Source organism: Chiloscyllium plagiosum, chromosome 16 (genome assembly GCF_004010195.1).
Source record: "Chiloscyllium plagiosum isolate BGI_BamShark_2017 chromosome 16, ASM401019v2, whole genome shotgun sequence".
Classification (NCBI taxonomy): domain Eukaryota; kingdom Metazoa; phylum Chordata; class Chondrichthyes; order Orectolobiformes; family Hemiscylliidae; genus Chiloscyllium; species Chiloscyllium plagiosum.
In genome coordinates this window covers 21,283,563-21,306,108 of record NC_057725.1, presented here as the reverse complement: position 1 = coordinate 21,306,108, position 22,546 = coordinate 21,283,563, and the positions used below count along the sequence as shown (strand labels likewise).

Here is a 22,546-nt window from a genome sequence, read left to right as displayed (position 1 = left end):
GGCAGAGTGGGAGGGGGAGTTGAAATGTTGGGCCACAGGGCGGTGTGGTTGATTGGTGCAGGTGTCCCAGAGATGTTCCCTAAAGCGCTCTACTAGGAGGCATCCAGTCTCCCCAATGTAGAGGAGACCGCATCAGGAGCAACGGATACAATAAATGATATTGGTGGATGTGCAGGTAAAGCTTTAATGGATGTGGAAGTCTCCTTTATGGCTTTGGGTGGAGGTGAGGGAGGAGGTGTGGGTGCAGGTTTTGCAATTCCTGCGGTGGCAGGGGAAGGTGCCAGGACAGGAGGGTGGGTTGTTGGGGCGGCGTGGACCTGACCAGGTAATCACGGAGGGAACGGTCTTTGCGGAAAGTGGAAAGGGGTGGGGAAGGAACTATATCCCTGGTGATGGGGTCCATTTGGAGGTGGCGGAAATGTCGGCAGATGATTTGGTTTATGCAAAGTTGGTAGGGTGGAAGGTGAGCACCAGGAGCGTTCTGTCCTTGTTACGGTTGGAGGGGTGAGGTCTAAGGGCCGAGGTGCGGGATGTGGACGAGATGCGTTGGAGGGCATCTTAAAACTGGGGAGGGAAATTGCGGTCTCTAAAGAAGGAAGCCACTGATGTTCTGTGGTGGAACTGGTCCTCCTGGGAGCAGATACGGCGGAGGCGGAGGAATTGGGAATACGGGATGGCATTTTTGCTGGAAGTAGGGTGGGAAGAGGTGTAATCCAGGTAGCTGTGGGAGTCGGTGGGTTTGTAAAAAATGTCGGTGTCAAGTCGGTCGTCATTAATGGAGAGGAGATGTCCAGGAAGGGGAGGAAGGTGTCAGAGATGGTCCAGGTAAATTTAAGGTCAGGGTGGAATGTGTTGGTGAAGTTGATGAATTGCTCAACTTCCTCGCAGGAGCACGAGGTGACGCCAATGCATACTGAACATAATCCCAATCTAAAGTATTCCTATCTATCTGCTCCTGGCCCATTTCCCTCCAAACTTTCTCTATTCATGTACTCATCCAAGTGTCTTTTAAACGTTGTAATTGTGCCCACATCCACTTCCTCAGGAAGTTCATTCTGTATAAAACATTTGCACCTCATTTTTTTAAATCTCTCTCATCTTAAAATTTTGACCCCTAGTCTTGAAATCCCCCATCCTAGGGAAAAATATACCTATCATTAACCCTATGGATACCCCTCATGATTTTATAATGCTCTGTAAGGTCACCTCTCAACCTCCACAATGCAGTGAAAAAAGTCCCAGCCTTTCTTCTGAACCCTCTCCAACTTAATAATATCCTTTCTATAACTGGGTGATCAGAACAGGACTGTTGAGAGATTTTTACTCTCTCAGATAATCAAGGGATATATGAAGCAGGTAGGACAGTGGAGTTGAAGCCCAAGATCAGTCAAGATCATACTGAATGGCAGAGTCTATTGCTGCTCACATTTCTTGTATTCTTTTACTTACAATAAATCACATAATCTAACAGCTGTGTCAGAGTTTGTGCTGCACAAGCAGATCCTCCCACCACTCTTCATCTAACATGACTACAATATGGTATTGTGGCCTTGGAAGATTGCAACCTGTGAAATCAAGTGTTTGAATGCCAAATTTGATGCATATTTAGTCAATGAGTACAAAAATTGCAAATATTAGAAGTCTGATGGAAACCAACACCTAGAAAGATGACGGCATAGCTTTTGGGAACTCAAACTTCAAGTCTTCCTCTAAGTCACACACAATTCAGTGTTGGAACTACCTTGTTGTTCCTTAGTTCAATGTCACTGGATTAAAATCCTTTAATTCCTTCCCTGACAACGCTATGGGTGTATTCTGGGAGATCTCCCAGATTTCAATTAATTAGAAATCACTAAGTCAACAGGAACTTCTACTGTTATATTTATTCTTATTTAGGTAACTTTAAAAATGTTTCATGTTGTTGAAAGAAGTATATGTAAATTTTCAACTACATATTTCCCTATTTGCCAACTATGATGACATTTCAATGTGATTGGGCCTTGCCATGGTTTCTGGAATCACTGCTACTGCATGCTTTGTGATTTTACTGACAGTTCCAGATTCAAACTGACATTTGAAAAGGGGAAATCCATGTCACATTTTTTGTAATCTGTACCAACAAAATCTAAAACAAAAATTGTATCAAACATGTCTGAAAAAATGAATTGGCTCTGCATGCTGGCATTGATGCACAATTGAGCAGAAAGTCTCAGAAACTCTTAGTCCATGTACAGTGTCTACTTTGCGATACTGTGTATTAATTGGAACCAAAGAAATGGAGGCGAGGGAACTCAGGAGAATAAATATTGATGTCTTGAAAACAATCCATATTACAGAAGAGAAAGTGCTGGAGGTCTTTAAAAAAAACATAAAGGTGGAAAAGACTCTGGGATCTTACCAAACATATCTCAGGATATTGTGGGAGGTTAGGGAAGAAATTATGAGGCTCCAAGCGGATATGTTTGTAGCATCTACAGCCACTACAGGTAAGGTGCTAGAGGACTGGAGGTTGGCTAATGTGGTGTCTTTATTCAAGAAAGGCTGTAAGAGAAAGACTAGGAACTACAGACCTTTGAATTTTACATCAGTGATGGGTAAGTTGTTGGAGGGAATTCTGAGAGATAAGATTTACATGCATTTGGAGAGGCAGGGACTAATTAGAGATAGTCAGCATGGTTTTGTGTGTGGGAAATTATTTCTCACAAATTTGATTGAGTTTTTTGAGGATGTAACCAAAATGCTTGATGAGGGCAGAGCAATAGTTGTGTACATGGACTTAAGTAAAGACTTTGACAAAAGTCTGCATGATAGACTAATTAGTAAAGTTAGATCATATGGGATTCAGGGAGAGCTTGCTAATTGGATACAAAATTGGCTTGACGGGAAGAGACAGAGGGTGGTGATGGAGGGTTGTTTTTCGGACTGGAGGCGGTGTTTCACAGGGATCGGTACTGGTTCCTTTTGTTTGTAATTTATATAAACAACTTAGATGAGAATTTACGAGGCACGGTTAGTAAGTTTGCGGACAACACCAAAATTGGTATAGTCAACAGTGAAGAAGGTTATCTAAGATCGCAAAGGGATTTTGATCAATTGGGCCAATGGGCTGAGGAATAGTACACGGAATTTAATTTAGATAAATGGGGTATGCATTTTGATAAAACAAACAAAGGCAGGACTTATACAGTTAATGATAGGGCCCTGGATAGCATTGTCGAACACAAGAGACCTAGGGGTTCAGGTATGTAGTTCTTTGAAAGTTACATTACAGGTACACTGGGTGGTTAAGAAGGCTTTTAGTTTGCATGACTTCATTACTCAAATCATTGAGTATTGAAGTTGAGGTGTCATATTGAGGTTCTACAGGTTGTTGATAAGGCCACTTTTGGAGTAGTGTGTGTAGTTCTGGTCACCCTATATAGGAAGGATATTAAATTAGAGAGGATTCAGAAAAGATTTACCAGGATTAACGGGTTTTGAGAAAGTTTGTAGCTCAGGTTGATGTTCTGGATATAGGTTTGCTCACCTAGCTGGAAGGTTCATTTTCAGACGTTTCATCACCATACTAGGTAACATCTTCAGTGAGCCTCCAGACGAAGCTTTGTCCAGAGGCTCAATGAAGATGTTACCTAGTATGGTGACAAAACGTCTGAAGATGAACCTTCCAGCTGAGGGAGCAAACCTACATCCATTTACCAGGATGTTGCCGGGACTGAAGGGTTTGAGTTATAAGAAGAGGCTACATTGGCTGGGACTGCTTTCACTGGAGCATAGGAGGCTGAGGGATGAACTTACAGAGGCTTATAAAGTCATGACGTGCACAGAAAAAGTGACCAGCAAAGGTCTTTTCCCTAGGATGGGAGAGTTCAAACGAAGGGGGTAAATTTTTAAGGTGAGAGGAGAAATATTTAAAAGGCATCTAAGGGGCAACTTTTTCCACACAGGGTAGCTTATGTGTGGAATGAACTGCTAGAGGACGTGGTAGTTATCACAAAGCTAGTCCCTTTTTTCCTGAAAAGCTGTTCCTTGGCTCAAGGAGACTCTGTCCTTGATTTTTCTCAGAGGGGAAATAAACCAGGCCAGGCTCTGATCAGTCTAGTTTGGTACAAAGATGAGAAGGATTTTGAGAGGCCTTTTGTTTATATGTAAACAGATGAGACTTCAGGCCAAAGTGGTCATGTTTTAGAAGTGATCTGTATAAAGAAAGGAGAGTGGTCAGCTCTCTAGCTAACTGAGCTGAGCAGTTTTAGTTCATTCTTGAACTGGGAAGTTCAACAGGGAGCTGTATGAAAACTCTCTCTCTTTCTGCCCTTCAACTTCAACCTGTAAGCATGCGTTCTATTTATACTGGTTTTTAAAGGGAGTTTGTTTGTGGGACTGTTGTGTATATTCAGAACAGCATAATTAAGTCTAGTTGGATAGGTTGAGTTCTGTAGGAGTTCTTTATTCAGTTCTTTGTGTTTCATTGTGTAAATTTGTGAATCTTTTGTCTGTTTTAAAATGTAGTAGTCAACCGAGCTATCATACTCCAGATAATTTTCACTGTACACTTACCAAAACAAATTGCAAAGTTATGGGCTGGGCCTGCCTGCTTAAGGATGTTTTGAGTGGTCTGGCCTAGTCCATAATATAGTCAACCCTTAAAAGACATTTGGATAGGTACATGAATAGGAAAGGTTTAGAGAGATATGGGCCAAATGCAAGCAAGGGGGGCTAGTTTAGTTTGGGAAACTTGGTTGGCATGGAGGAGTTGGATTGTGTGACTCTATGAACCTGTTGCCAACCTGTGCATTAATGACAGCGTAGTTGTGAACTTAATGTTACATTTCCAGAAAACTTGGCCAAATATTACAACTTTAAAGCAGACTGATACTTCAAAACTGGGAAATTGTAATCAGTAAAAATTTTGCCCAAGTTTTGTTTTTCTATTTCCAAAAATAAACTTTGAAATAGCTTCAGATACTGGAATCCTGAAAAAGCATACATTGTGAGCACACAGCAGGCCAGTCATCATCTGTAGACAAGACAGACGAGTTTAGCTGTCGAGTATTAAACCCTTCATAGGAACCTAATTAATCTATGTGCAGCTTGCTGTTTTGAAAAGCTGAATGTTTACAGGACAAGTTACTTAATTGCATTTAAAGACCAAGACGATGGCTTATTTTTAACAGCTACAGCTATACAGGGATTTGAAACAATTGGAGAGAAAATCAGTCACAGGGCTCTTGTGGCACATTGGCAATATCTAACTTTGGGATAGTACACCCAAAACCAAGTCTCTACCTTCTCCAGAGACTAAGGTCTGTGAGCAAGCTGATAAGAAATAGCTAGTGCTCCAATTTAGACACATATAGCTGTCTTACAGTGGCAATATCTCTGGGTTAGAAGGATTGGGTTCAATCATAGAACCTCTACAGCCATGGAAGCAAGCCATTCAGCCCACCGAGTCTACACTGACCCTCCGAAGAGCATTCTACAACCCCTGTAACCCATTTGCTCCAGAGAAATGTATTAACATTTCAAATCAAACTCTACAGAGAATGTATCTGGATTGGTCATTCATGATCTGATGGAATGGCAGGATAGGGGTTGCAGATGAATGCCACAGTACGGTTCCTACATTCAACCAAACAAAAGGGGAGAAATAAGATTTCAGTGTGTGTAAAGAAAGGGTGATACTGAATTGAATGACTGATGTCCTTTTGGGTTTTATATTCTTGCAGGGTACAGCACAAGGCACTGAATGACCGGCCACAGGTTTAGGGCCATGGAGTGTTCCTGGAAAGCGGTGCTGCTGCTGGTCGTAGCCTCACTGACCATTCAGTACACGGCCATCCGGACGTTTATCGCTAAGCCGTTCACCATCTGCCGGGTGCCCAAGCACACAGGCTGTGGTCCGGGTCCGAGTGCCTCCTGCGAACCCCAGCGCCGGGCAGTCAGCCACATCCTGATCCTGGCCACCACCCGGAGCGGCTCGTCCTTCATCGGGCAGCTACTGAACCAGCACTCGGACATCTTCTACCTGTTCGAGCCGCTCTACCATGTACAGACCACGCTGGGAGCCGCAGGAGGCGGCTCCAGGGGCAGGCCCTCGTCCTCCACCTCGGCCGCGGGCCGCCGCTTGTTGCTCGGCGCCTACCGCGACCTGCTGCGGGGCCTCTTCGAGTGCCGACTCCACGAGTTGGAGGCTTACATCAAACCGGCTCCGGAGCAGCACCGGACCCAGCGGCTGTTCCGCCGGGGGGCCAGCAAAGCGCTGTGCTCGCCGCCTGTCTGCGCCCCGGCCACCTGGACGCCGAGGCCTCCGCCCGGGCCGGGGGTGCGGGCGACAGACGGAGAGGACGACGGGGAAGGCCCTCCATCCGAGCGCTGGGAGGAAGGCGAGTGCGTGCGGCGGTGCGGGGCCCTGAATCTGACCGAGGCCTCGCGGGCTTGCATCCTGCGGCCTCACGTCGCCATCAAGACGGTGCGGATCCCCGCCATCGGCGACCTGCGGGCGCTGGTGGAAGACCCGCGCCTCAACCTCAAGGTCATCCAGCTGGTGCGCGACCCCCGCGGCATCCTGTCGTCCCGCATCGACACCTTCCCGGACAGTTTCCGCGCCTGGAAAATCTGGCGCAACAGCGGGCGCAGGCCTTACAACCTGGACGCGTCGCACCTGAGCGCCACCTGCCAGGACTTCCTGCAGTCGGTGGGGACCGGCCTGGACCGGCCCGGCTGGCTCAAGGGCCGTTACATGTTGGTCCGTTACGAGGACCTGGCTCGCGAGCCCGAGCGGAAGACGCGCGAGATGTACCGCTTCCTGGGCGTCGCCATGGATACCAACGTGCGGCGCTGGATCGTCCGCAACACGCGCGGGCCCGGAGCGTCGGGGAACCACAAGTTCGCCACGGTGCGGGACTCGGCGGCCACGGCCGAGGGCTGGAGGTTCAGGCTCAGCTACGACATGGTGGAGCTGGTGCAGAGCCTGTGCAACCTGACCCTGGCCCAGCTGGGCTACAGGCTCGTCAACTCGCCCGAGGAGCTGAGGAACACGTCCGTCAGCCTCGCCGAGGACAGGACCTTTCTGCCTTTTTTGTAATTGTAAATAGTTCGTGCCAGTGAGTGATATATTTTTGATATGAAAAAAAAGTGTTTTTAAATGGTTGAATTTTACTTTGCAACCCTTTTTTTCCTCGAAAACGCGCGCACAAACATTAGGGTTGCCAACTCTCTCTAGAGACGTGGGAGCAAATTGCTGCAGATGCTGGAATCTGTACTGAAAATAAATACTTTTAATTGGAATAACCACTTGCCCCTTCCTCAATCGTCCAGTTTATCATTGGACTGTTAACCCAGAGACCCAGGTAATGCTCTGGGGACCAAGGTTCAAACCCCATCACAGCCCATGCTGTAATTTGAATTCATCAAAAAAATCTAGCATTAAGTTACAAAAGATGAACATTAATTCATTGCTGGACAAGAAACATCTGGTTCACTAATGCCTTTTAGGGAAGGTAAGGCTATTCTTACGTGGCCTGGCCTACATGTGACTACAGATCCACAACAATGTGGTTAACTCTTAACTGTTCTTTGGCTAGTTAGGGATGGGTAATAAATACTGGCCTAGCCAGTGACTCCCTTTACCAGAAGGCAAAATAAAACCTTAACACCATTAACAAGATGTAGGAGCTGAAGCAGGTCACCCATCTGAGAGGGGAAAACTTTAAAAGGGATCTAAGGGGCAACTTCTTCATGCAGAATGCATCTATGGAATGAACTGCGAGAGGAAGTGGTGCAGGCCACTACAATTACAACATTTGTAAGGCATCTGGATGGGTATATGAATAGGAAAAACTTGGAGGGATATGGACCACATGCTGGCAAATGGGACTAGATTAGGTTAGGATATTTGGTGAGCATGGACAAGTTGGACCGAAGGGTCTGTTTCTGTGCTGTACATCCCTAAGACTCTATGTCTATTCTGCCACTCAGTGGGATCAGTGATGATCTGATAATCCTCCACTTTACTTTCTTGACTTTTCCTCTTCGATCTAGATTCACTCACCAATCAAAATTTGTTATTCTTCCTTTCTGGAAGAAATGATTCTTGACTGTCAGTCTTCAATACATTTATACCTAATAACTACTCAAAGACTATTTTTAAAATGAGGGCTATTTATCTTCAACACCAATGATTTTGTCCAGGACTTGCTCAGAATAGTGTTGTGGACACTCTGGGTAAATCCTGGAGAGTTGGAGACCCCAAACTAAATTACAAATTCTCAAATAACCCTCCCTGACAGAATGAATCCTTTTGTTCCACAAGCTTTCAGAATAGCTGGTTGGCAGAAGTGGAGGGTCAAAAACATTTTCAAAACATCCCAAACAAAATATATTTTAATGTGAATGAAAATGTTTATAAAAAAACTGAATATTTTTAAATGCACTGTTTCTTTCTAAAATGTCAAAAGATCTTAAAAAGGAACCAACATTTCTGTATTGAAGTATTTTTCATACTCATGCAAATTGCTCAATTATGCATTTTGTCTGCCCTGAGGCTGTCTTGTGGGTTTTAATGTTCTGCATAAATGACAGAGCTCCCAAGATTCAGTGCCAAAACATGCATTTGTTTGTGTTTAAGGCATTTAGTTCAAGCAGCATGTTGTGAAAAGAACCACTACAAAATGGACACAGAAAAAAAAATCAAACAAGTGTTGTCCAGTAAGCCAAATGTAGTTAATTGGGAATCCAGATATGGCTAGTTACATTTCTGATGAGTAAATACAAAAATTAGTAATAGATAGTCATTGGGTATGTGATCTCAAAACATATTCGCATGGCTTATACCCATGAACTTAACCTTTTTGTCAGTTTGTTAGTAAAATGGTGGTACGAAAAGCATTGTCCAAATGATTATTTTGATTGTGCTTTACTTCCTATGTTTTTGAATGGTGCTCAAGTAAATATACATGTGATGTACAATTGCTTGTATTGTGTATACTGCATTTTCTATAAAACTTGTGCAATGTTATGACCTATGACTTTTAAATTTGCAAATTTAACTTCCTAATTATTGAAAGAAATGAACTGAGGGACAAGATTTCATGTTTTAACACTTTTTACTGTAATAACCTAAACACCAGCATAGATCAAATACTACTTAAACAATTAAGTAATCCATTGAACAAAAAGAAAATTTTTTTTTAGCATTTACTAAGGCAAAGTTTGTGAGAAGATTTGTAGCTCGGGTGCTCGTTTTTGTGGTTCTGTTTGCTGAGCTGGGAAACTGTGTTGCAGACGTTTCGTCCCCTGTCTAGGTGACATCCTCAGTGCTTGGGAGCCTCCTGTGAAGCGCATCTGTGATGTTTCCTCAGGCATTTGTAGTGGTTTGTCTCTGCCACTTCCGGTTGTCAGTTCCAGCTGTCCATTGCAGTGGACGGTATATTAGGTCCAGGTCGATGTGCTTATTGATTGAATCTGTGGACGAGTGCCATGCCTCTAGGAATTCCCTGGCTGTTCTCTGTTTGGCTTGTCCTATAATGGTAGTGTTGTCCCAGTTGAACTCGAATGACAAAGAACATTCAAAAGTTGATTCACTCAGACTCAATCTCTTACATCCAACTAATCCCCACCACCACCACCACCTCCCAAGCAAGGCCTACCTAAGGGCAATGCAAGTTCCTTCAATCTCCAAAGGTCCTGCTAATTCTATTCCCTTAATTAGATTGTCACAGAGATTTTGGCTGTCTTTACCCAAGTCTCTCAAAAGCAGCTGTCCTTTTACAGTGTGAAGATGAGAAAACTATTGCTTGATATTTTTAAATAGGTTTCAGTTTGGATTTCTTCTGTCTGACAGTCATACCACACAACCTGTTTCTGAGCTAGAGATCAGTAAATCTCACTTAAACCAGAGCATTCAAATTTTAAAACACAGCCATCTTGAAAAATCCCACATTCTCACCCCAATAATATTAAGCATCAATGTAGTAATAATTATTTTCACAACAGTATCAAAATGCAACAATTCAGTTTCTTTTTCAATTTCTTCCATGAATTCAAACTTTTGCTTTTCCAACCCCAATCTGATCCTTATAGAAGTCTTAAGTAGCTAAACTTGTGTACTTCAAGGTGACTGATTTTCTCCCCGGCGTTTAAATACTGAAACAGTACTTCAATAATCACCTGTTCTGAAGAAGGGTCACTGGACTTGAAATGTTAGCTGTTTTCTTTCCACAGATGCTGTCAGAGTTGCTTAGTTTCACCAGCAATTTCTGCTTTTGTGTGTTTCAGATCTCCACTGTCCATAGTTCTGTTTTATTTCAAATAATAAGTGTCTTTTTAAACCCTACTTTCAAATCAACCTCTAATTTTTCAGCCATTGCTGCCAACTTAACGTTTGTTAACTAGGCTCGAATAGATGGAAGGTCATTGTGCTGAAATAATGCTTCTCTCCCCACTCGAGTTGCCTAATCCGTTATGTAACCAGCAATTTCTGTTACTACTTCAGATTTTCAGTATATGTAGTATTTTGCATTTCCTTTGAAAACAATAGTTCTAATTATTTAACAATCAGTGGTGAACCAGGTACACTTTTGGCATTTCGAAAAAGCTAGTCTAAAAGACAAGATTTCAAAACTAAAATGGATACTGTCTTTATTCTTTTACAGAGAATGGATCAGTATTTGGGGCCAGGAGTTGTCAAACCTTTCTCAAAGAGAAGTTGACTCCTATCTTTGAAATTAGAAACAGAATTATAGGAAAAAAGGTGCAAGGTATATCTCAGATCATAAAATCCTTTTAAAAGCAATTCATGAAAGACTCTTGTCATTTCACAAGAATTCCCCTTTTTTTCCTCTCAATATTTTGTTTTTTTTTGTTGCTTGTGGGTATGTTTTACAAGTAGTTAACTTTCTGGAACTCCCTCCCTACCAGCACGACAATTACACCTATACCTCTAGAACTGCAGTGATGCAGCATGTTGGCTCTCCATCATCTTCTCAAGGGTGATTATGAATGCTCACACTGGAGAAACACACTTTAAGAAATAGTACTTCAGCTCTTTTCCTTGCTGACATTGTTTTGTTTCAAAGTTGAATGATTAAACTGTAATTGAAGTTTTACTCATAGTTCTAAATTACATACTAAATCAGTTCATTAAGTAACATAGTCGAGAGTTTGGTGCTGGAAAAGCACAAGGTCAGGCAGCATCTGAGGAGTAGGAGAATTGATGTTTCAAGCATAAGCCCTTCATCAGGAAGGGCTTATGCTCGAAATGTCTATTCTCCTGCTCCTTGGATGTTGCCTGACCTGCTGTGCTTTTCCAGCACCACACACTCAACTCTGATCTCCAGCATCTGCATGCCTCACTTTCTCTCATTCAGGAACATGTCTGACTTCCAAATGTATATTCTCTGTTCTGTAGCATGCATCTTATTTTTATATCTGTTAATATTTAAAATTCAAAGTATAACAACAGGAAATATACAGATTCATGTAAAAGTGAATAAAACTAAATGAAGACAGCACAAAAATCCATTCAGATTTATTGAAAAATAAACTCCTTGAAACTATGGTTCATTAAATATCATGAATGGTCCTTTATTGGTTACATTGAGAACAGAAATTCAAGTGTAATATAAATGATCACTAAAATGCAACCTTTGCAAAGGATGAAATGAAAATGGTAAAGTTAAAAAGGACTGAAAATAAACTCAAAGGGAATCAACAGACAATTGAGATCAGTAAGTAGAACAAATTATCATACTTACAGTATGTGTAATGAAAATGTAATATGCCTGTGGTAGAAAGCTGGCTGAGTGTTTCAGACCAATTGTTTTAAGTGGATAAAAGCAAATTACTGCAGATGCTGGAATCTGAAACCAAAAGAGAAAATGCTGGAAAATCTCAGCAGGTCTGGCAGCATCTGTAAGGAGAGGAAAGAGCTGACGTTTCGAGTCTAACTGACCCTTTGTCAAAGCTAAAAAAAGGGAGAAATAGGGAGATATTTATACTAGGGGAAGAGGAGAGGAAAAAGGTGATGAGAGAGTGGGGAGTGAGAGAAAGAGAGACAATCAAGAAACGAGGTACAGAACAGTGAAAAAAAATATAATAAAAGGTAAATAAAATGAATAAAATAAAATAAAATTAATTTAGCAATTAAGGTACAGACAATTTAATGACCATCAATGCAAAAGAAACAATGTTTCTGGTTATGTTACAAATTTCACACTGTGATAATCAAACTTCTGCTTTTTAATAAACCAAGTCTACTCTGTCTGTGAAAAACAAAATATTATTAAAAACATGTCTATGGAAATCCTGAGGACTTGATACTTGGTCAGCATTAAAACAAACTGCATTTTCAATACTTAAAACAATTGAAACCAAAAGAGAAAATGCTGGAAAATCTCAGCAGATCTGGCAGCATTTGAAAGGAGAGAAAAGAGCTGACGTTTCGAGTCTAACTGACCCTCATGATTTTATAAAAGTCTATAAGGTCACCCTTCCGCCTCAGACGCTACAGGGAAAACAGCCCCAGCCTATTCAGCCTCTCCCTATATCTCAAATCCTTTACCCCAGCTACATCCTTGTAAATCTTTTTTGAACCCTTTCAAGTTTCACAACATCCTTCCAATAGGAAGGAGACCAGAACTGCATGCAATATTCCAAAAGTGGTCTCACCAGCATCCTCTACAGCCGCAGCATGACCTCCCAACTCCTGTACTCAATACTCTGAACAACAAAGGAAAGCATACCAAATGCCTTCTTCACTATCCTATCTACCTGCGACTCTACTTTCAAGTAGCTATGAACCTGCACTCCAAGGTTTCTTTGTTCAGCAACACTCCCCAGGACCTTACCATTAAGTGTATAAGTCCTGCCAAGATTTGCTTTCCCAAAATACAGCACCTCGATTTATCTAACTTAAACTCCATCTGCCATTCCTAAGCCTACACCTCCAATTTTGGTGTCATCTGCAAACTTACTGACTGGACCTCCTATGTTCACGTCTAAATCATTATATAAATGACAAAAAGTAGTGGACCCAACACTGATCCTTGTAGCATTCCACTGGTTACAGGCCTCCAGTCTAAAAAGCAACCCTCTACCACCACCCTCTATCTTTTACCTTTAAGCCAGTTCTGTATCCAAATGTCTAGTTCTCCCTGTATTCCATGAGATCTAACCTTGCTAACCAGTTTCCCATGGGGGAACCTTGTCGAACACCTTACTGAAGTCCACATAGATCATGTGCACTGCTCTGTCCTTATCAATTCTCTTTGTTACTTCTTCAAAAAACTCAATGAAGTTTGTGACACATGATTTCCCACGCACAAAGCCATGTTGACTATCGCTAATCAGTCCTTGACTTTCCAAATCCGTGTAAATCTTGTCCTTCAGGGTTCCTTCCAACAATTTGCCCACCACCGATACCAGGCTCACAGGTCTCTCGTTCCCTGGCTTTTCCATACCACCTTTCATTCCTCAGTGGTACCACGTTAGCCAACCTCCAGTCTTCCAGCACCTCACCTGTGACTATCGATGATACAAATATCTCAGCAAGGGGCCCAGCAATCACTTCCCTAGACTCCTACAGCGTTCTAGGGTACACCTGATCAGGTCCTGGGGATTTATCCACTTTTATGTATTTCAAGACATTCAGCACCACCTCCTCTGTAATATGGACATTTTTCAAAATGTCACCATATATTTCACCATATATTTCCCCACATTCTATATCTCCCATGTTCGTCTCCACTGTAAACACTGATGCAAAATACACATTTCGTATCTCCCCATCTCCTGTGGCTTCACACAACAGACTGTCTTGCTGACCTTTGAGGGGCCCTATTGTCTCCCTAGTTACCCTTTTGTCATTAATGTATTTATAAAAATACTTTAGAATTTCCTTAACCCTACTTGCCAAACCTATCTCATGTCCCCTTTCCTCTTAACTATACTCCTACTGCCTTTCTACTCAAAGCATTCTCTTGATCTCTCCTGTTTGTACCTGATATATAAGGTAAAAACAATGACTGCAGATGCTGGAAACCAGATTCTGGATTAGTGGTGCTGGAAGAGCACAGTAGTTCAGGCAGCATCCAAGGATCAGCGAAATATGTTTCCTTTTTAAAAAAAAACCTGAATTTTTCCAATCATCCAGAATTTCCTACACCTAGCAGCCTTTCCTTTCACCCTAACAGGAATATACTATCTCCGGACTCTCATCTAATTTTTGAAGGCTTCCCATTTTCCAGCTGTACCTTTACGTGCGAACATCTGCCCCCAATCAGCTTTTGAGGAAAGTTCTTGCCTAATACAGTCAAAATTAGCCTTCCTCCAATTTAGAACTTCAACTTTTAGATCCAGTCTATCCTTTTCCATCACAATTTTAAAACTAATAGAATTATGGTCGTTGGCCCCAAAGTGCTCCCCCGCTGACATCTCAGTCATCTGCCCTGCTTTATTTCCCAAGGATATGTAAAGTTTTGCACCTTCTCTAGTAAGTACATCCTTATATTGAATCAGAAAATTTTCTTGTACGCACTTAAATTCCTCTCCTTTTCAACCCTTAACACTATGGCAGTCTCGGTCTATGTTTGGAAAGTTAAAATCCCCTACCATAACTACCCTATTATTCTTACAGATAACTGAAATCTCCTTACAAATTTGCTTCTCAATTTCCCGCTATTAGGGGGTCGATAAATACAATCCCAATAAGGTGATCATTCATTTCTTATTTCTCATTTTCATCCAAAATAACTTTTCTGGATGTATTCCCAAGAATATCCTTCCGAAGTACAGCTGTAATGCTATTCCTCATCAAAATCGCCACTCCCCCTCCTCCCTTGTCCCCCTTTCTATCATTCCCATAGTATTTGTATCCTGGAGCACTAAACTGCCAGTCCTGTCCATCCCCGAGCCACATTTTTGTAATTGCTATGATATCCCTGTCCCATGTTCCTAATCATGCCCTGAGTTCATCTGCCTTCCCTTTAGGCCTCTTGAATTGAATTTAATGCAGTTTAACTTCTCAGTCCTACCTTGTTATTTGCTTTGTCCCTGTCTGCTCTGACTGTTTGACTCACTCCTTTTCCCAACTGTACCAGTTTCAGATTGATCTCTTTGCTCACTATCTCCCTGGGTCCCACCTCACTTACTAGTTTAAATCCTCCTGAGCAACTCTAGCAAATCTCCCTGCGGGTATATTGGGCCCTTTCCAATTCAGGTGCAATCCATCACTTCGACCCCAGAAGAGATTCCAATGATCCAAAAATGTGAACCTTTCTCACATCACTAGCTCCTCAGCCACACATTCATCTGCTCTATCCTCCTAGTCCTACCCTTACACCGGGAGTAATCCAGATATTACTACCTTGAGGACCTCCTTTTTAAATGCCTGCCTAATTTTCTCTATTTTCCCTCCAAAATCTCAAGCTCTTCCCTTCTTAAGTTGTTGCTTCCAATGTGTACAATGACCTCCTGCTGGTCCCTCTCCCTCGGAGAACATTCTGCACCTTCCGAGACATCCTTGATACTGGCACCAGGGAGGCATTCTGCTTTTCACCATTTCTGATGTTTTGCTGCCAGCCACAGAAATGTCTGTCTGTGCCTCTGACTAAATAGTCCCCATCACAATCAATCACTTGGAACCCAACGTACCCCTCATTACATTAGAGCCAGTCTCAATAGCAGAAACTTGTCTTTCGTGCTACATTCCTCTAAGAGTCCATCATCCCCTACATTTTCCAAAACAGTACACTTGTTTGAAATGGCAATAGCCACAGAAGACTGCTGCACTACCTGAACACCTCTCCTACCTTTCCTGGAGTTAACCCATCTATCGGACTGTATCTGCAGCTCTTCTCCCTAATACTGCCATCTATCACACCCAAAGCTCTTGTAAATTCCTTATTGTCTCTAACTGTCACTCAAACCGATCCATTCAATCTTATAGGATTCGCAACCAAAGGCATTTCCTGCAAAAATAATCCTCAGTAACGTAAGCTCACCCTAAAATGCTCACATTGGACAAGAAGAGCATCACTCTACTAAAGGCCATCTTTGCTCCTTCACAATCTACAGATCCAGAAAATAGCACTGTCTTATTGCTCTAAAAAAAACTGCTCCGGGCTAACTTAATACTTACAGCTTATATTTTAAAAATTTAATCAAGAGACAGTTCTCAATAAAACATATAACCACGACAGAACCAACTCTACTCACTACTGTAGATTTACTTGCAGAACGTTTCAGAGAACACCTCTGGGACACCCAGATCTCCGATGTGGCCTCCTCTATATTGGGGAGACAGGCCGCCTACTTGCGGAACGTTTCAGAGAACACCTCTGGGACACCCGGACCAACCAACCCAACCGCCCCGTAGCCCAACACTTTAACTCCCCCTCCCACTCCACCAAGGACATGCAGGTCCTTGGACTCCTTCATCACCAGACCATGGCAACATGACGGTTGGAGGAAGAGCGCCTCATCTTCTGCCTGGGAACCCTCCAACCACAAGGGATGAACTCGGATTTCTCCAGTTTCCTCATTTCCCCTCCCCCCACCTTGTTTCCAGCAACACATTTTCAGCTCTGATCTCCAGCATCTGCAGTCCTCACTTTCTCCTCACTGTAGATTTACAGCAAAGCTATACTTAAAAACTATGCACTTGTCTGTTCCTGTGCTGTGAGCTCTCCCACATCAAGATCAATTATGAATTTTGCTGTTTGCTACGTTTTCCTAGATGCACTCCGATGTCCAAAGATACATGAATTCAGTCAGCAAAGCAGTAACTGTGCAGATTCACTGCCATGTCAGTTAGCAGTGTAAGTTTCTTTCTCGGTCTCCTTCACTGACCATTTCCTGCATTTTGTCTGTCTTTCTCCCTTTTAAAAGTGCCATTGTTTTGACTTTTTTTTTCTCCAAAAGTTCCAAAACAATGCAACAGCATATGAAACAGTAATTGCTGCTCCTGGAATTTGAGGAAATCACACCTAAAACCTAAATTACTTAAAAAAAAAAGGAGCTCTTACAGCCACAATTTTTTCCCATCCATCTTGGATTACCTAGAAAATAATTTATGCTAACTGGAGAGTGCCACAGAAGTTTGGAGGTTTATAGTTTCAAATCATCAAATACTGAGTTTAGAACGAAATATAGTACCTGCTGTCATGCTCTGGCTACTGATCAGATTATTAACTACAATATGGATTTGCAGTTGGCACTACATTACTTCTGCTATAAAGCTGATTTTCCTCACAAGGTAAGTTTTCGATGTATGCAGGCTTGAAATTCTATTCTTGGCTGGTAAACTTGGAATAATTTAATAGTATGCGTGGGAGAGCCTGGTTATTTCAAAACATTTTAATCATCTCTGCATAAGCATGTAAAAAGCCTGCAGAATCTAACCGATTTTCACCAGGTTTGACACTGCAATACAATTATACTTCATGCTGTGTCAAACATGATGTAAGACAGCTTCCATGAAGGGGATCTCATTCAATCCTCTCCAGATTCCTATTATCCTGCCTTTTGTGGCTGTGATGCAAAACTGACATTCTAACTGTCCTCTCTCTCAACAAATCACCTTGCCAATACTCATACAGTTGTACCTGATAGTTTCTTCCCTTTAATTATAATATTTTGGTGTTAGCTATTCGAAAGTTGAAGTGACTTTTTGTTTAGTAGGTAGGTGCAGGGAGCTTGAGCCTTGTTGAGTGCAGATTGCTCTGATAATTTTCTGTAGCTATTCTGTACATTTCTGTTGTGCAGCACTCTCCTCAACTGTGGAGCCTACCACATTTCAGTCATCTTTCCTTACATCCTGAAAGTCTGACAGAATAATGTCCTCTTCCTAATACTGCATCCCGCTTGCATCTCAGCTTGATTTCATCTGGCTGTAATGACACTGCATGCCTAAGAAATTTTAATTTCTTAATGGGATGTGTGTGTATTGGTAAGGTCAGAATTTATTACCCATCTGAAGTGCCCTTTGAAAGGTGTTTGTGAGCCACTTTTATTATGGACTACGCCAGACCACTCAAAACATTCTTAAGCAGGCAGCCCATACCATAACTTTGCAATTTGTGTAAGTGTACGGTGAAAATTACCCGAAGTTAGCAAGGTTGACCAACAGGTTTTAAAACAGACAGAAATTTATTCATAAAATTACACAGTGAAACACAAAGAACAAAATAAAGAACCCCTCCAGAACCCAGTCTAATCAAACTAGACTTAACAGCTTTTAGAAAAAAGGGGCCAGCTTTGTGACACTTTCATGAATCATATAATCTGTGTGGTGTCAGTTTTAAATCAGAGGCTAGGAGTTCTGCAGTGACTAACTCACCACCTGACTCCCCAAAACATGTGGACCACGTACAAGGCACAAGTGTGATGAAATATCTCATCTGTCTAGATGAGTCCAGCTACAGTAACACCCAAGAAGTTTGATAGCTTCCAGTACAAAGCAGTCTTAGTACAACATCCACAATTATTCACTCCTTTCACCATCAATGGACAGGAGCATCAGTGTGTGCTTTTTGCAATAAGTATTGCAGAAATTCACCAAGTTCATTGAACAACACCTTCCAAACTCATGGCCACCATCATCTAAAAGGACAAAAGTGGTTGATATTTGATAGTTGATATTTGGGAACAAGCCCCCTCCAAGTCACTCATCATTATGACTTGGGAATATATCGTCATTTTTGCAGTACCAAAATCCAAAGTAGTTCACTGGTTGTGAAGTATTTAGCCATTATAGAAATGGGACCTTTTAAATGAAGAGAAACAGTTTTTTTTGAAGTATTAATTTACAATTGACAGGTAATGAATGGATGTGAGTTTGAGCTATTATTTTTTTTCACTGTCACAGACTTTCTCACATCTTGCGGATACTTTCTTTCCCTAATTGTAAGAAAGAAAATCCTTATTAATTCACCCTACAGTATCTTATACATTTTCTGAGTTGGTGGCCTCAGGTTCTAGATTCCCCAGGTAAAGGAAACATCCTTCGAGCATCAATATGTCAAATGTTATAATTTTGTGTTTCTATTACATCGTTTAGTGTTTTGTCAAATCAATATATCCTCATAGGACAATCCTCTCTCAGCCAAGGAACCAGTTTACTGAACCGACACTGCACTCCTCTCAGGCAAGTATATCCTTCCTTTGATGTGGAGACAATAGCTGCATAGAATCCTTTTGGTGTGGTCTCACCAAGGCTATATACAATAACAGAAAACATGCTTCACTCTTATACTCCAAAGCCTTTGCAATAATGGCTAAAATATCACTGTTTTCTCAATCACTTGCTGTATTTGCGTTTTTACTTAGTGAAAATAGATAGGTCCTCTGGGCCTGATAGCATTTATCCTAGGATTCTCTGGGAAGCAAGGGAGGAGATTGCAGAGCCATTGGCCTTGATTTTTATGTCCTCGTTGTCTACAGGAATAGTGCCAGAAGACTGGAGGATAGCAAATGTGGTTCCCTTGTTCAAGAAGGGGAGTAGGGATAACCCTAGTAACTATAGGCCAGTGAGTCTCACTTCTGTTGTGGGCAAAATCTTAGAGAGAATTGTAAGGGATAGGATTTATGAACATCTGGATAGGAATAATGTGATCAAGGATAGTCAGCAAGGTTTTGTGAAGGGCATGGGCCATATCTCTCTAAACCCTTCCTATTCATGTACTTATCCAAAAGTCCTTTAAAGGTTGTAACTGTGCCTACATCTACCACTTCCTCTGGCAGATCATTCCACATATGAACCACCCACTGTGTGAAAAGATTGCCCCCTCAGGTTCCTCTTTCTCCTCTCATTTTAAAAATATGCTCTCTAGTTTTGAATTCCTCCACCTTAGGGAAAAGACCTTCGCTATTCACTTTATCTATTTCCCTCATGATTTTATAAACCCCTACAAGGTCACCTCTCAACCTCCTATGATCTAGTGAACAAAGTCTCATGCCTATCCAGCTGTTCCTCATAACTCAAACCATCCCTTCCCAGCAACAACCAGGCAAGTCTTTTCTGAACCCTCTCCAATTTAATAATATTATTCCTGTAGCAGGGTGACCAGAACTGCTCCAAAACGAATACAGGAAGAGCTAGCCATTTCGATACAAAATTGGCTCTAAGGTAAGGGATTGAGGGTGGTGTTGGAGGGCTGCTTTTCGGACTGAAGGCCTATGACCAGCAGTGTCTCACAAGGATCAAAGCTGGGTCCTCTAATTTTTTGTCATTTCTACACATGTTTTGGATGTGAATATAGGAGGCATGGTTAGCAAATCTGCAGATAACACCAAAATTGGTGTTGTAGTGGACAGCAACGTATGGAGTCAGCTATTACGAGGGGGCATAGCTTTATATTAAGGGGTGGTAGGTATAGGACAGATGTTAGGGGTAGATTCTTTACTCAGCGAGTCGTGAGTTCATGGAATGCCCTGCCAGTAGCAGTGGTGGACTCTCCCTCTTTATGGGCATTTAAACGGGCATTGGATAGGCATATGGAGGATAGTGGGCTAGTGTAGGTTAGGTGGGCTTGGATCGGCGCAACATCGAGGGCCAAAGGGTCTGTACTGCGCTGTATTTTTCTATGTTCTATGATTCGTGTACAAGGACACCAAGTCCCCTCTGATTTCAAACACTTCTCAGTTCCTCAATCATTTAAAAATACATTTTTAAAACCAATTTCCAACAGACATGGATAATATTGCGCTCGTTTTATATTCCATCTGCCATATGCTAGCTTAACCAATCTAAATCACTTTGCAGTCTCTGCCTCTTCCTCACAGCTTACTTTTGCCAAACATTGTCAACAAATCTGGATACATTTCATCTGGTTTCCTAATCTAATTCATTGTACACAGCTGAGACTAAACTTCTGATCCTTGCAGTATTTCGCAACTTATTGTCTACTAGCCAAAAATGACCCATTTATTCCTGCAGTCTGCTTTTTGTTCATTAACAAATTCTAAAACCACATGATGACATTGCCCAAATCCCATGGTTCTTACTTTTGTGTAACATAACTTGAAAAACAAGACTTCGATTTAATAAGTCTACATTAACTCTTCCTAATGGTATAATAATTTTGTGCCGTATCATACACACCATACAATAAATTCTAGATTACTTAGTGATATATAGTTCTCTGTTTCTCTTTCTCCTTTTATTTAATGGCAGGTTCTTTCCAGTTCATGAGGAGGCTTACCTGGAATCTTGGGAATTCTGGAAGATTAAAGCTAATGCATCCACTGACTTTGTATCCATCTCTTTTAAAGCACTAGGATGTAGACCATTTGGTTTAGGGGATTTGGTGGCTTTTAATTAAGTATGTGCTTATTATCTAATGTGCTAAATCCCTAATTTTCACATGCCCATTATTCCCCATCGCTTTTTATATCCTCTGTAGTGAAGATATTTTAACTATCTGAATCATGCCCCTGTGCTATTTCCTTATTCCTCATTGTAATCTTTCCTGTCACTGCCTCTAAGAAACAATATGCTCACTAATCTCTCTTTTAATCTTATTACTGTGGATGATTTCAAAATCCAGTTTTCTGTTTGTGAATAGTTTATCATTTTTGGCTACATTATAAACCTCTTCTGTTAATCTGATACTATGTTTAATTTCTTTTGTTAACAGTTGCACCACTTTTATCTCTTGTTTTTATCCCTTTAAGTGATGTATCTTTCATTTGTTTAATTAATATGCTCTTTCAATACATTGCGAAAGGCACAAATGTTTAATTTTATGTTTAAAAAAATGAAATGGATGTAGGAAGGTCAATCAAAAACCATATGAAATTGAGCAAAAGAAAAGGTCATCAAGCTTGCCACGTATGATAAGTGAAGTATCATGATCAGACCTCTACATCTGCACCCTTCCCTGTAGTCATGTCACCTCCTAGAAGAGTAAAAATGTACAGGAAAAAGAATTAGAATGACTAAGGAAAAAAAGAAATCTCTGGAAAGTTCATTTTCAATCCCCCTCAGATGCTTGAAATCAGTCCAGGACATCACACAAGTAAAAACAAAGTACTGCAGATGCTGGAAATCTAAAATAAAAACAAAGTGTGGAGAAGTTCAGCATCTATGCCAGCATCTGTGGACAGAGAAATAGAGTTTATGCTTCAAGATGAGCTCTGAACCAGTTCCAAGTAAGTCATAATCGATTTGAAACATGAACTCTGTTTGTCTGTCTCACAGATTATGCCAGATCTACTATCTCTTCTACTAGGAGGAGAAAGTGAGGTCTGCAGATGCTGGAGATCAGAGATGGAAATGTGTTGCTGGAAAAGCGCAGCAGGTCAGGCAGCATCTAGAGAACAGGAGAATCGACGTTTCGGGCATTAGCCCTTCTTCAGGAATGAGGAAAGTTGGTCCAGCAGGCTAAGATAAAAGATAGGGAGGAGGGACTTGGGGGAGGGGCGCCGGAAATGTGATAGGTGGAAAGAGGACAAGGTGAGGGTGATAGGTCAGACTGGGGGGGGGGCGGAGAGGTCGGGAAGAGGATTGCAGGTTAGGAAGGCGGTGCTGAATTCGATGGATTTGACTGAGACA

The 22,546-nt window shown here is 41.7% G+C and overlaps 1 protein-coding gene across 1 annotated transcript; it reads left to right on the top strand.

The window, feature by feature from the left end:
* The first annotated feature begins 5,767 nt into the window (after positions 1–5,767).
* On the top strand, positions 5,768–7,174 carry chst1 (carbohydrate (keratan sulfate Gal-6) sulfotransferase 1). Its single transcript, XM_043705517.1, has one exon. The coding sequence runs from the start codon at positions 5,768–5,770 to the stop codon at positions 7,079–7,081; it is 1,314 nt and encodes a 437-aa protein (XP_043561452.1). The 3' UTR covers positions 7,082–7,174.
* The last annotated feature ends 15,372 nt before the right edge of the window (positions 7,175–22,546 follow it).

Bases quoted from the DNA above. Each gene is read 5' to 3' on its own strand.
- chst1 (XM_043705517.1), top strand. From the start codon at position 5,768: ATGGAGTGTTCCTGGAAAGCGGTGCTGCTGCTGGTCGTAGCCTCACTG.